This window comes from Callionymus lyra, chromosome 5 (genome assembly GCF_982586985.1).
Source record: "Callionymus lyra chromosome 5, fCalLyr1.hap1.1, whole genome shotgun sequence".
In the NCBI taxonomy this organism is placed as follows: Eukaryota; Metazoa; Chordata; class Actinopteri; order Syngnathiformes; family Callionymidae; genus Callionymus; species Callionymus lyra.
The window spans coordinates 22650476-22665266 of NC_141822.1; the positions used below are offsets into that span (position 1 = coordinate 22650476).

Consider the following 14791-nt stretch of genomic DNA (forward strand, 5'->3'; position numbering starts at 1 on the left):
ATGTATTGCTTAACACAGGATACGTTGCTTTTAGGGTACATTATAAATACAAATCTAGATTAATGAAAGAAACATTCCAGATGGTCAGAAATCAAGGATTGAACAACTCTTTATTTGTCCAGGAGCATGGTCAGGATACACACCACAGTACATACACAACCACAGTCAATAAATACAAACAATATTTACATAACAACAGAGTGTAAAAACATAAACACACCCAAGAAGACATTTCTTCGGCAAAAGTCGCCTCAGATCATCAATAAATAAAAGTTGAAGGAATGTTTTTAACAACAACCTCTTTATTAAGAACATGCAATATGATGTGAACAGTAGATCAATATCACACAAACCTTTGCTTGTATTTATGTGGCATTCTTCAAGTGATGTAATTGTTAAATAATTGTTTTTGGTAGAATGTATGTCTGCCGCTCTCATAATGTCGAAGGAAAAATGATCCCAGTAGAAATTGTTTACAATTTTATTCTGTTTTTATAATTGTATTTATTTATTCCTTTTCGTTTTCAGTGTGAGTGAATATTTAAAAAAAAAAAGTTATTTTATATATTCAACAAATGGTTTATAAATATTCTATTGACATATTTTTTTTATCTGTTATTTGTACAGGGCCTTTCACAGACCAGGGTCACAAAGCACTGTAACAACAATACATCACTCAGTTAAATTGTGGCCCCTGAGGAAATGTAATCGTCCACCTCTGTGTTAGCCCAAACTGTAATAGCAGCACTCGTTTTCAAGAGACAGATTTGTATTACATCCTAAACACGTCTCTTAATAATAATCGGTCTGGCTTCAATTTTTTTTTCTTCATTTGTGTGTAGTTGGCGCCCTCATCTTTCTGTTTAAAGGCGCTGGTTTGCAGTTGTTTGGAAAACCTCTGCTGCCACCGTGTGTCAGTCTTATGTAACTGCTTCTCAATCTGAGCCACATTATGATACTATATGCGTTTTTAGTTTAAATAATGTTTGTGTGTGTCAGGGAGGGGAGTGAGAGGGGGGGGGTTGTATTATATAGTAATATATTTAAATAAATCATATATATGACTACAATTATGAGTGCCGTAAATCGGATGATAAACTGACAATGACGCTAAAAGTACAGCAACTAAAGTGTTGTCCTCGGTTTAAGAAATGTAAGAGGAAATGATCAATGGTAATATGATACAATCATAAATGCTTCAGAAATGTCACGCAATATGTTCAAGGAAACATGTTTACGGGTCAAACAAATAGGAGAAAGTGGGAACATGGGTTCATATTTTGGACTTATTGTCTAGACAAGTACTAAGTAAATGAATCGCTGATGAAGCTTCATGAAGCAGTGTCATGTACTCTACAGGTCAGTAGGTGGCGCCCTCAGTTTAAAAATAATGTGAGGTTTCAGTAGAGCAGATAACAGATCAGAGAGTGACATCTAGTGGACACTGCTTCATCGACACATTACTTTTGACCAGGGAAACACAGGGCGAGGTGCTAACTCTACTATTCAGTGCGATGATGATTGTCGTCCCTTTGCTTAAACGTGACATTTATATTTGACGTCGACATAATGTTATTGGCAGTGATTTCAATATATACAATTGATCAGACACTATCAACAGCTCAGGAATATCAACACATGACAATAAACTCGTTTTTGTTGAGGAATGTTGTTGGAGATAAAGCTGCTTGATGTTGTCTCCATGTGTGGCTGTTTGATGAGGAGTCACAACACTCTGAAGACTGGTCTGAGATCAGTGCCTCTGTATGACTTTTTGTTGATGATTTCTAACCTTGGCTCCTGATTGGAAGAGAGATCATGCACTTGGTTAGTTACAGAAACACTTTTAAAAAAGCTACAGTTTTGTTCATGTGTGTTTATTATGATGTTTTTCTTTTCAAAGACTTTCTTTCTAATACATAATGTAATGTGTGTGTGCATCTGTGTGTATGTGTGACAGACAATCCTATATATGTGTGTGTTGTCTGCATAAGTATGTTTGTGTGGATTTGTGTAACAGAAAATCCCATAATGCCAGTGTGTCTTTGTTTGTGTGCACGTGTGTGTCTCCCCGATATCAATTTTCTCACAAACTACTGGACAGAATGTCTTGAAAATGATCACGTGAAATACTGACAGGTTTTATGGGGGAGGACGACTTAACAAGGTCAAGGGAAAAGAAAAAAGGGGACAGAAGACCCCCATGAAAACTCCAATACGTCACAATCTTACGAAATATATACCATATGTAATACTTGTTAAATATATACTGTATGTAATACATGTTAAATATATACTGTATGTTATACATAAATAAATAAATAAGGATGATTTATCTTATAATTCATATAATCCACCTGAATTTACTTTCTTCCTCTCTCTCTTCAGAGTTATTTTGTTTTATATAATCCTTTGTCATTACTATGTTTGTTATTTGTACTTGTTGTTTGTATCTTTTAAGGTCTTTGTGTTGTTTCCTTTGATATTTGATCTTTTCATTTGCACTTTGTTATCTCTTTGGAATTTGTTATCTTTATTTGCCATGTGTTCTTTTCATTTGACTTTGTTCTTTTCATTTGCACTTTATAATCTCTTTGCACTTTCTTATCTTAATTTGCACGTTGCTATCTCTTTATGCTTTGTTGTCTTTTGTGAACTTTTTTATCTCTTTACACTTTATCTTTATTTGCACTTTGTTATCTCTTTGCACTTTGTTTTCACTTTGTGCTTTGTTATCTTTTTTGCACTTTGTTATCTTTTTTGCACTTTGTTATCTTTATTTGCACTTTGTTATCACTTTGCACTTTGTTATCTTTATTTGCACTTTGTTATCTCTTCGCACTTTGTTATGTCATTGCACTTTGTGATCTCATTGCACTTTGTTCCTGTTGTGGTTCTATGAAGCTTGCTGTACCTTCTATCATCTGCTGTGAACTAGATTAATAAAGTCTCTCTGTCTGTCTGTCTGTCTGTCTGATGTTGATGTGGTATGATGTTGTTTTAAGTCTTCATTATTATCATCTCCTTGTACATATTTGTTACCTGTGATTGATCAACAACATTTGTCTGCATGTGTTTACTCACGGTGTCTCGGGGTGTTCTGGTATCCCGGGGTCTGGAAGATTCTGCTACTGATTGGACCTTCACCTTCGGGCGTGATGGTCTGGACCTCCAGCCGGTACAGACTGTCAGAGTGCAGACCTGGCACAACCACGTGGTCAATGTCCTGCAGGACGAAGACAGTTGAAGAAGTTCAAGAGGGTTCTGAGGATGTTTAGAACAACTGTTACGAACCGGAGGTAGAATCTGAGTCTGTGAAATGAGAACTTGAGGCAGTTGGTCGTCACTCAGGCGAGCGGTAGATGTGATCTCTGCCCAGGTCACCTGATGACCCATGATCTGCTGAAGCGAAGCCGTGCTCCATTTAAAGATGGCCGTCACGTTACCGGAGTGAAGGTTGAAGAAGGCCGTCAGGTTTTCAGCCCTCGGGAGAACTTTCACGACGGGCTCTGAAACAGGAGGCGTGAGGAGACCACACCACTTCAAGCTGATCCTTAAGCATCGGCGACGTACCTGCGTCTTCCAGACACTTGATCGGATTGGGACTCTTGGCCTGGACGGCGGCACAGGCGGGCGTGTAGAACGTGACGCTCTCAGGGAGAGGATGGTTCTTCTTGCTGATGGGCTGGAGACGAACCTTGTACTTACAAGAGAAGAGCAGGGACTCCAGACTGATGAAGCTCTCCTGAGAGAAAACAAACATGATGCTATTGTCACACTAGTTAGTTGTTTTCTTAACGACCAGAGAATATGTAGATAGAAACAAAGACAGTTACAATAGGAAAAAAAAAAGATCAGCTCTTATGAAAGCTAAAGAAGTCTCCGCTCTTTGAGGCTTTTCAGGGGTTTTTTTCGGTTGGTTTTGTGACAATGTACATTTTTAATCTTGTAATTCATAAGTTAACTTTTATCTATTATAAACTATTATTTTTCAGTTTCCATCCATTGGTTTTATGTTGATCATATTCAAGAGAGAATATCATTTGTGAATTATTGGTATTATATCATTAGTTGGGCCCTAAAAGTCTGTGAATCAACTTTTTTTTTTTAATATATTTAAACTCTGTAGCAGCATTGTCCTGTACCCTCATGGGTAATACATGTGAATCTGTATTTTAAAATGACAAAATTCTATTTAATAACGACATAAAAGCAAATGTATTATAAATAAATAAATACATTAGTTTGCATCAGAAAAAAGTTTTTCTTCAAACCCAAATAATTTCCCTTTTTTTACGTGTTTTTTTGCTTGACAAACAATATATATTCACTGTGTTGTTGTTATTTTAGTCATTGATGAGATGTTTGTAAAGATACCTATATTGTAAGAATACAAATAGCTCCCCCTCTGGTTCGTTTTGGCATATTACAGGTAGAATCACGTCACAAAATACGATACAATGAGAGCCTGAGAGAACCTTTTATTCTACTTCAAATGCTCATATTTATGTAAAAAATCTCTCATATTGTGTACATGTGTCGTACCTGTGTCATGGTGGTCTCTGTGGGGCGGGTCAGGTTGTGTGTGCAGAACTCTGGCCCCCATTGGATCTTGTAGAACTCGACCGATGGATCTACAAAAATACATTTCTGATAAATCAATTTTCAATCTTCACATCAACACATCTAGTACTTATGGGTTTAGATTTCTGATCAATCCTTATAAAGCACAATAAATATGCTTTAAATGATCATGTATGTTGATGATTAAATCCTCTTCAAGCTGCCGATTCATCTCCAGAAACAATACCTTTGCTTCTCTGCCAGTACACGTGAACCCGGAGCTGACCGTCCTGGTAGAACGGCGTTCCCACGTCCACGATATCACCCGTAGACACGGCAGGTTTCATGTTTGTTGCTGGAGAACAAAAACAGATTCGACCTCATAACTCCAGACAGAACTGAGTGCAATAGTGACGACATACCGGGCGACACTGTGTGCAGCGTGCTGAACTGGAGTGTTGCTCGAGGGCCCTTCAGCTGAGTTCCTCCCCAGTAGGAAACAGCCTGTACTTCAACCGTGTAGCTCCTGTTCGCGCGCATGCTGTCCAGCACCACCTGGCACTGTACACACACCAACATAAATATATAAACATTAATAATAAAGTTGTGTTTTTATTCTGCTGCTGTGAGGCTCATACCTCTCTGACCGTCTTCCTCCTCTTCGTCAGAGAAGAAGAAGATGTCAGGGGTCCTGTCCACATCCAGGTGAACTTGTAGTGGTGGACGGGAACGTCGAGGTCAGCGGGCGTCTTCCACTGCAGCGTAGCCTGCACTGACCTTCCGGGGCCAAAGGTCAGGTTGGCCACTCTGAGTTGCGTGGGGGCCGGCGGAGGGGATGGGTCTGCGGTTCAAACATGAAGAAGAATGCTGAGAGCGATCGAGACACGAGGTGAAGATGAGTTAAAAAACACGAACCTCTTCTGGAATGAACGTGTCGACTGGGCGTGGTGAATCCTCGTGTGCCGTGTGTATTCACCGCGGCCACCCTGAACTGGTACCAGCGGCCCGCTCGGAAGTCCGACATCTTGGCTTCATGCTCGGTCGTCTGGATCCGGATAAAAGAAAAATAAATAACTTAAATAAATCACTTAAATTAAAGTTATTTATTACTTTTTACTATAAGGCAGTGGCGTTGGGCATCACTAAATAAATGCTTATATAGTAAAATATTACTCTAAAAAAACAACATTGTTATTTTAATGATTTAAGTTTAATTTAAATTAACCACTCAAGAGTAGCTAAATTGGAAAAAAAGGCTTTGCAAAAATATACTTCCTTGTTAGATTAAGGACATTTCTCAGAATACATTCTAACAAAGTCAGTGCATGTGTTATAATTCAAGAATAAACATCATTAAGTGCTTCACGAGGTTTCACTTCATTGGGTCTGAAGAAGGAAGTAAGTTTTAGCAAAAGCTTGTAAGTGGTTTAAAGTGACTTTAATTTAAATTAAAATACTTTATGTTCATTTCTGTCTTATTAAATCTTTTTTTGTAATCTCAGTTTAATCCGTTTCCATTTTCCTGAAACTAGGGACTAATATATGATTAATTTTGATGAAGTACTATCTGCCATTCAAAAAAAAAGGAAATATAAAAAGAGTTTTTGTAAATTATCTTTTTTTTCCCGCTCTTGCTCATCCTGTCTATTCACATTCACACCTTTCCTCTCATTCACGTCAGAATGAATGTTGCAATAAACAAAACTAATAGGCTGTAGATCTATTGATTCTATGTGTTACTGTATATGTCAAAAGTTATAGCATTTCTGTATGAATTATATTATGCCGTGAAACTATAAATTAAGTTCATATTGCTCTATTAAAAAACTATATTTTGTGGAAATAATGCAAAAGTCAAATAAAAGTAGTTTAACACATCAACATAATAATTTAACACATAACATAGTGTAACACATGACATTGAAATGAATGCAAAGTAATAAATACTGCATTAAGTTTTTGGAGTAACTGTTACACAGAAACATAAAACTCACCTCCGTGACGACCTCCCAGCTGGTGGCCGTGTCCTCGCTGGGCTGGATGCCGAAGTTCCATCTTCTCTGCAGGACGAAAACGACCGGATCTGCCGAGATGTTAAACCGCGAAGCCCAGCGAACCAGCAGGTTTCCAATGGAAGGCTCCTCAAAAGTCAGCTCCTTCCTCGGCTTCAGAGGCACGCCTGCACATGAACGCATCACGCTAGGTTCACTTGCACATGGACATCTTGCCCTAATAGTGGCGCTAATGTTCATTATGTTTAATTCTAATGTCGATACGTGTTCTTGAATTCATATTTTAGAAGACAAGATGGAACACACTCAACAAAAGACCCACCATCGCACCCCAAGACCATAAATAGCCCTTGATAAGATTGATCACATGGCTCAAAACTGATAAAATACATTTCTAAATGTGCTATTGTGAAAGTAAATGTAAATTCAGACCCAGAGTTATTTGAATGTGATTATTGGTATGTTAAATATATATAAATATTCATATATTTCCGAAGGTTTGTTTTGGTGACCTTCAGTCAGATGCAAAATATATTTAAATATATTTATATATTTTTGGTAGTATTTTTCATTATTATTATTTTTCATATTGAAATCGTAAAATAGCTGCATTTAATTTTACGAATAAATTAGTGACTAAGGGATAGATCACTGCAGCATCCGTGGTCATGAGGTTGCTGTATTGTTTGTCATGCTGAAAAAAAAAAAGCTGAGCCAAAAGACAATGTTCTTCATTTAGCTGTCGATCTATGATCCTACTCTCACATATGTTTGCCAACTTTGAGTAGCGACTAAAAAATACAAGATTTCAGATACAAGCAGTGGAAACAAGTTTTATCTGTCGGTGTCTGGACTCTCCGTTATAGGTGATTTAAGGAGCTCAGTCATTTTGCAGTGACTCAGGGTAGATCAGCTTCTTTTCCACGATAAGAGAACCCAGTGGTGGTCGTACCGGCACCACTTTAGTATTCTTAAAAACTATTTAAACTATTTTTTAGACTGTAAAAGTGTTTTTGCTTCTCACGCTTTTCTTATAGGGGTGTGGTAGTGAAAGTGTGAGGTACTACGAACAAACGACATGTGAAACATGTGAGAAAGTTTGGGACACACACTCTCTGGTTACCTCTGTACAGATCTTTCGCAGACTGACAAGTGTGTCCGCAGCCGTTGGAGCAGCATTTCTTCTGCTTCGGACATTCTTGGTCTCGGTCGCAGCTCTCCACGCAAGCGGCCGCGAACCCGCTGGCGTCCTCCGGGGAAGGACAGCCGCCCTGCTTCACCGACGACACCGACTGCAGGAACTCGCAGCTGGTCACACACTCCCAGGGCTGCTTCGGAAACGCACGCTAGAGGTCGCCAGAGAGTGGTGAGTTCATCGTAAGGTCTCTTAAGATGGATCAGCAGATGACGCAAAGATTGTATACCTCACAAAATTTCTTGCAGTTGTTTCTCTTCTTCTTGGGCAAGGATGAGATACACGGTTCCAGGCACTGAAAGACAAGAGACAAATATAAACTTAAAAGTTGTAAAAATGTAGGAAAGCTTTCACGTTTATCAACCAATTAATGGTTAAAACTCTATTTAAAAATGTAATCCAAATGTAAAATTATCCATAATATCTTAATGTTAGTATTTTTGAAACTAAATATAACCTTAGAACATAGTTATGTTCATAGCTTCTGATGTAGATTCCAGCCATTGAAGAGAAACATCAGAACCTCCTGATTATATATTTTCTCATTATTATTTTTGTCACAGCAGCGATTCTCCTTTCATAAACGTGCACCGCGAGCAGAGGCGTCCACGGAGAACAGGAGCTAATTTCATGCTGTACTCACAAACAGTGGGGAGGAGAGAGTTACACAAGGACAACGTTTTCTTTTGACATGTAATATGTTATACAACGACCTCCGTTTCTGGGGAAATAAAAGGATGCCATTCTTAATAGGGTATCCTCATAGAATGTATGTTTCGTAAGTATATCTATACCCAATGCAGCCCAAAATAATAATTTAATTTTCAAAAGCAATATGTTTTGTTTACTTAAGTCCTTCAAATCAATTCTTACCCTATTTAACTATTTATTAAATACATAAACATACATTTCTGCTTTTTACTGACATATTACTTTCCAGAGCTTAAAAATATGACTAGCTTGAAAGTATGATATTAATTATTCTTAAATCACGTGCTTTTAACAGGCATGCAAGTCTCAAAATGATCTGTAGTGTTACAGGAAATGACAACATTTCCTATTGACAATAATCTATTGACATATATACGTTATTTTAAAACATAATTTAAGACATTTCGCATTATAAAAGACATAGATTACCTCCAAAAAGAACAACTATGACGTGTCTCATTAATTTTATCATACCAAGTATTAATATGTTTATTACAGTATTTACAGTATAATGGACTGATAGATAGATGGATGTATGGATGGATGGACAGATGCATGGATGGATACTTTATTGATCCCCTGGAGGAGAAATCATTTTGTCCAGCAGCAATAACACATCCATCCAAACAAACATCCGTAAGTAAATACATGTAAAAACAATCAAATAAATAAATGAATACAATGCTCCAAATAATAGAATAAATACATACATAACATATAAAAAGACATAAAGAAATAATTCAAAAGTTGCCAACAAAAAGTAAAACGTTCATGCCAAGCCTGAGAGAGAGTCCTGTTGTGTCACCTTATGGCCGAAGGAACAAAGGTTGCTTAAAGCCTCTGTTCTGCAGTGCATGGAGAGGAGCCTGTTGCTGCGATTACTCTTCTGAGCTGCCATAGTTACATGCATTTAAATACATTTATTTATTTCAAATATGGTATAGAATTTATAGGTTTGTTATTTAAAGGAGTTTTACTGAATTCAATCTACAAAATGTACCATTCTTTCCACCTCTATATTTTGTCCTTATTTTACTGCAGTCCCACGTTTACAAAAAAACACTTTCCTCCCACTTTAGCCATGATCTCCAAACACCAAGTGTCCTCGTAGTGCTCGAGGTCATCAAGTGTTTTGTAGCTCAACTGATCTTTCAGGCGTGTCTAAAATCTCTGTGCCAGAGCTGTCGTTTCTCATCTCCACACTGTGGTCTCCACGCTCGACGTCTCTGCTAATCCAGATTGACAATTCCATACCCAGTGAGACCCAGCGTTCGCTTGATTCCACTTCCCTCAGACCATTAAATGAAGGAAATGGTTCATGCCACACAATTCAGAATGGAAAGTATTTCCCTGAACTTTCTGCAAGAACTACTATGTGTGTGAAACTTTACTTTTATGTACATTACATCCATTAACATTATATTAAGTCGTTCATTTTTAAACGGGAATATTTTTCGGCATTGCATCTATTTTGTTTTGTTACTACGGCCAGAGAAACAAAAAAAGAAACAAAAACAAAAAGGTACTTAAACGAGACTGAACTAATTTGGACTCAAAATGTAACCTGACCGCAAGTACAAGCATATCTAAGATGTTAGACAGTTGCGGGTTAAATCCAAGATCTATATATAATTGTTTGGTTGAGTCATTTAGCAAAACACTTAACCTTTATCGCTCCTGATGGTAAGCTAATGTGCTGCATCGCAGCCTACTCCCATCACTATGTGATTTTGGACTATATTTGGCCCCTTGATTCAATTTAACGCTGTGAACATTCAATATAAATTCTTAGATACATTACCATGTTTTTTTTAAGTTATTTTTTAATTTAATTTTGATTCCAGTTAACAATACACAAAATGTTTTTGCGTTGTGTGTTGTGTTTTACAACAATCTTCTTTGTAAGATGAATGAAACACAATTTATTTAAAATGTAGCTGTACCATCTGTAAATATAAATATTTGGCAAATTGTATTAATACTATTAACTGGTTTTGACAACAGGAAGATTGTTTATTAACTTTGCTTCGACTAGAAACTACCACTAGATGTCACTATAATTTCTTCTCTAGACTAAATGAAACGATACCACAGCATGAATTTAAGTTTATGATTAAAGAGATTCTTCTATGATGTCGGACACAATGATGTATTGTGTAGCTCGCTTCACTGTCACAGTTCATTATAAAAACTAAACATCCTTTAAAAGGTTCTCAGACGGCAGTAAAGGATTTGTCAAGAGTGTTATCGCGTCGCCACGATCAGCTTCCATCAGGAGAGCACGCCGACCAAAGTGAGAGGCTGCTCACTCTTGTTAACACCGCCATCACTTCTGAAGAACACAATACTCCATTTGGGAGGGGTTGGATATTTAGACAGAGCCGGCTAAGTGGGGGCAGACTCATTATTTGAAAATGATGTTGTAACAGCGCGAACTTGATGAAGTGAGATTGTAGCTTCGATCGGTTGATGAATGACTGGAAAACACACGAGATGTATAGGATGCCGGGAAACCGACTGCTGGTTAGTGATGAATGATGGAAGTGAAAAATAGGTAATAACCAGCGCGGTGTACTAGCATCCATCATACTGTTCACAGATGCATGCATGTACACACACACAAATCGGTCTATAAATGTTTAACAGCTGATTTATTACAGCGTGTTAATGTTCCGTACATAATAAACATGGATGTTTTCATTCAATATTTCAGCTCCTGTATGAATATCAGCTTTTTAGAACATCATACAAACAGAAACTTTGACTCTTAGTTGTAAAGTATATAGTGGCATTCCTGGGCAACTGTGTTCATTCCTTTTTTCTAAATATTTTCCAAGAAAACTGACTAAATGAGTGCAAGTTTAGATTTTGGAGCCCAATCATTGGCACCCTGGTTCCAGAGCCTGATGACAGAACAAGAGTTGAAGATGGCTGAGGCGAGAAGAGATGGCAGCAGGTGTCAACAAAGGCAGTAAAGAGGATGTTTTTCATCCTTTTTCATCCTCTCTCAAAATAAACCTTTGTTTTTATCAGTAAATACTGATTCTGATGGACTGACAAAGCCTCATGAAGCATCGTCCTATTTTATTTTAGGTCACTAGGTGGCGCACTCAATTAAAATAAAGGCTAAAGAGTGCCCTCTAGTGGTTTAAAAAAAAGAAAAAAGAAAACTGCTTCATCACACTTAGGTCAACTCATAAAAGGTAATTTATTATAGTAAGTAAGTAATGCTCTTCAAAGACACCAAACATTTATACTTATTTATTAGTTTTATTTACTATGCAATGGTTGGTTGAACATTTATTACATATACAGTAGAAGTCTATAACATTTTTTTTAACAGTTATTTTACTTTTACTTTTTCTGGGTGACATCCATAGAGTCTGTGAGTGTCACATGACCATCAAACTGCTCTGAGACAGTGTTTTGATATACAGTGCTGAGAGAAACTGTATCTAGTTTTGAAAAACAATATACAAGTGATTTATTTCAACTGTGCAATGATGGAGTAACAACATTGCAACAAGCTTTTCTTACACACAGGGGAGCCAGAAACTTGAATCTTACGAATTGCTGCTTTAACTAATAAAAAATACATATATATATCAATTTTACGACACATAATTATGAATATGTTGTAGCTTCATATAGCACTGTCTTTATTTTTCACTGTCCACTGGATTCCACTCTCTGATCTATATTAAATTGCTTTGAAAAAGATGTTCTTTTGAAACCTGTCATCATTTTTAAACTTCAAGCCATCACTGAATAAACCTGCCGTTCATAGGCACCCACTGCCTTAGATCACACTCTCGGCGAGGACATAAAAATAAAGCACGTTTAGATGTTTGCTTAAGTTGTGTAACAGTTGCACATGGTTGATGATATCATCGGGAACGATCCTTTAGTACGAACAAATCATCTCCAGGGATCTAATGAATGCTGCAGTTATTGCTTTCATTACATCCTTTGTGTGTGTGTGTGTGTGTGTCTTTTCTCGGATGGTTGCAGGTGTGTTTACTTACCTTCGCACACTGTTTATGATGATGGCACCAGCCCAGGGATCCATTATTCTGGAAGAATGGATGGAGAAGAAACACAAAAAAGTAGGTAAACACAAATGTATCAAACTGAGTAATGACATTAACAGTGAGTTTATTTCTTTCTTTTTCATGCTGTACATGGCTCAGAGCTGGAAGGTATACTGTTGTTTGTCCGCAGAGAAACAAATGAGTTTTTCAGTAATGCATGTCTACAGTTGGCCTCAGGCTTTTAGAGAAATAACAAAAGTGTAGGCTCACTGAGTAACTCTGAAATATGAGGAAGACTCAACTGAATAGGCCTTTTTATTGTCTTCCTGATAGGATTAAAAATAGTAACTACCAGCCACCAAACAAGTTTTCATTAAAATGATTTTCTGCACCTTAATAAATAACTTTGAAAAAAAAATTGAAATACATTACAACTAGCATATCGTTTTTTGGGGTCAAGTTTGACCGTCCCTAAGCCTTCAAAATCATGCGGCCGTTACAAACACGGGGTCAATAAACAAACAGAGCGTAAAAAACTGTCTTCTTTGATTCGTCATTGGATATGTTGACTGACTTTTGTCTGACTCTGTTTCGCTTTGCCGCATGAAACCAGGCCACGATAGGTCAGCTGTCATTGAACGTCTCCCCCGACGACTCATTTTTTATGGAATCATTGGATGATGTTATCATTGTTGTAATTGGATGGATGTCTGCAACAAGCCCGCAGCAGCAGAGAAAGCCAGGAGTCCTTGTGGAAACGAGCTCAGAGGAGCCTCATCATTAAAATAACAAGCCAAGGCAGACCAAATCAAGGACAAGTTATTCAAATGAGATTTCAAAGTATGATCATAGGAGAGTTTAATTCAGTTCATGTGCTGATAAATACATGTTCTCGAATAATTGTCGCGTCACATGAATAATAATCTGGGGTTGTAAATGATATTTTGGATACTTTGATCAAATAATGCAGTTGTTCAATTAAAATACTGCTTATGATCTACCACTAAATGATGAACTCTGACCTCAATGAAGTGATGAGAAAAACAAAAAATGTATCTACCAATATATATATATCTTCAGATACTAGACATTCTCAATGTTTTTTAGCAGTGACTCGAGTGTAGGTGAAGTGCTTTACCTGGGGTAAAGTGGAGTGCGCGGTCACGCGCTGCGCGGTCACGATGTGTAAACTCAAGCACCGGGACGAGCATCGCGCCCTCGGGACGTCATCCGACCAGGGCTCGTCCTCGGCGGGGTCATCTCGTTTCCCGGAGACCTCACCGAGGCTCAGGAGGAAGATAATCCAGAGAGGCAGGAGCAGGTGAGACATCTTCTGTCCTGGTGAGGATGCAGGACTGTGAGGGAAGTTCTGCTCGACGCTGACTTTTATAGAGAAGGGAGGAGCCTCTGGATGCAGGGACCCCTGTCATCCCTGACTCCATTAAACACGTCAAATGTAAAAGAAAACTGTGATTTCACTAAGATATGTATGACTTATAACTTAAGAGGTGACACGTGAATGAACAAAAAAGTTCAATGACAGACATTCAACTCTAGAAGTGTGTGTTTTAGACAAATATGTTTCATATTCACTTAAACAATATATGTTTATTTGTGTTCTGATTCAAGGTACTGGTACTGACTATTACTGATTATAGAGGTCGACATTTGTATTTCCTATTTATTTACCATGAAAATAATGGCATCAAACTTTTGTAAAGTATGAATTTCAATACTTTATTTTGCTTAATTCATGTTTTATTTTATTTAATCATATCTTTATTAAAATTCATTTTACTATAACAGTTTAATTGATTTAATTAATTATTTCTTGACAAACCTGAATCTTTTAAACTAACTAAAAAACCTTTACTATCCTTAATTTTCCCAACAATAATTAATGCTTTGAAACAAGCTCAGCAACGCAAACCCGACACGTCTGAACTACAAACACTGTAAGTTGAACTCTGACTTGGCTTGTAAGGTCAGATAGGCGAATACTTACAGTCCTGTTCACGAAGGGGGGCACAGCCTAAAATGAAGGGAAACTAATGTGTTAAAAGCCCATTGTCATGTTGGACTTACTGCATCTTGGAGAAGAAGATTTCAACATTAGAAACATGAGTCAGGAGAGGTGTGTTCTCACACGACAGAGCGAGTAGTATTTGGTTCATGCTGCGACAAATTAATGTTGGTTTGATACCGGCCAGTAGACCACTGGTTGGACGAATTGCCACTGGTTTCCCATTACGTATTTCAACATGTCAACTTCACTTGCT

At 37.5% G+C, this 14791-nt stretch overlaps 1 protein-coding gene across 1 annotated transcript; it reads right to left on the reverse strand.

Annotated features, from left to right (window-relative positions):
* Positions 1-91: 91 nt before the first annotated feature.
* anos1a (anosmin 1a) lies at positions 92-13842 on the reverse strand. Its single transcript, XM_087792555.1, has 14 exons — positions 13651-13842; positions 12507-12554; positions 8000-8065; positions 7699-7921; positions 6558-6742; positions 5479-5608; positions 5202-5404; positions 4986-5124; positions 4811-4918; positions 4546-4634; positions 3574-3745; positions 3295-3509; positions 3085-3226; positions 92-1800 (listed from the first exon to the last, which is right to left on the reverse strand). The coding sequence occupies exons 1-14, from the start codon at positions 13840-13842 to the stop codon at positions 1754-1756; spliced, it is 1959 nt and encodes a 652-aa protein (XP_087648681.1). The 3' UTR covers positions 92-1753.
* Positions 13843-14791: the final 949 nt, after the last annotated feature.

Bases quoted from the DNA above. Each gene is read 5' to 3' on its own strand.
- anos1a (XM_087792555.1), bottom strand. From the start codon at position 13,842: ATGTCTCACCTGCTCCTGCCTCTCTGGATTATCTTCCTCCTGAGCCTC. The intron at 12,555-13,650 runs GTAAAGCACTTC...CCATTCTTCCAG, and splicing joins CGCACTCCACTTTACCCCAG to AATAATGGATCCCTGGGCTG. The intron at 3,227-3,294 runs GTTCGTAACAGT...TTCGTCCTGCAG, and splicing joins AGACTCAGATTCTACCTCCG to GACATTGACCACGTGGTTGT.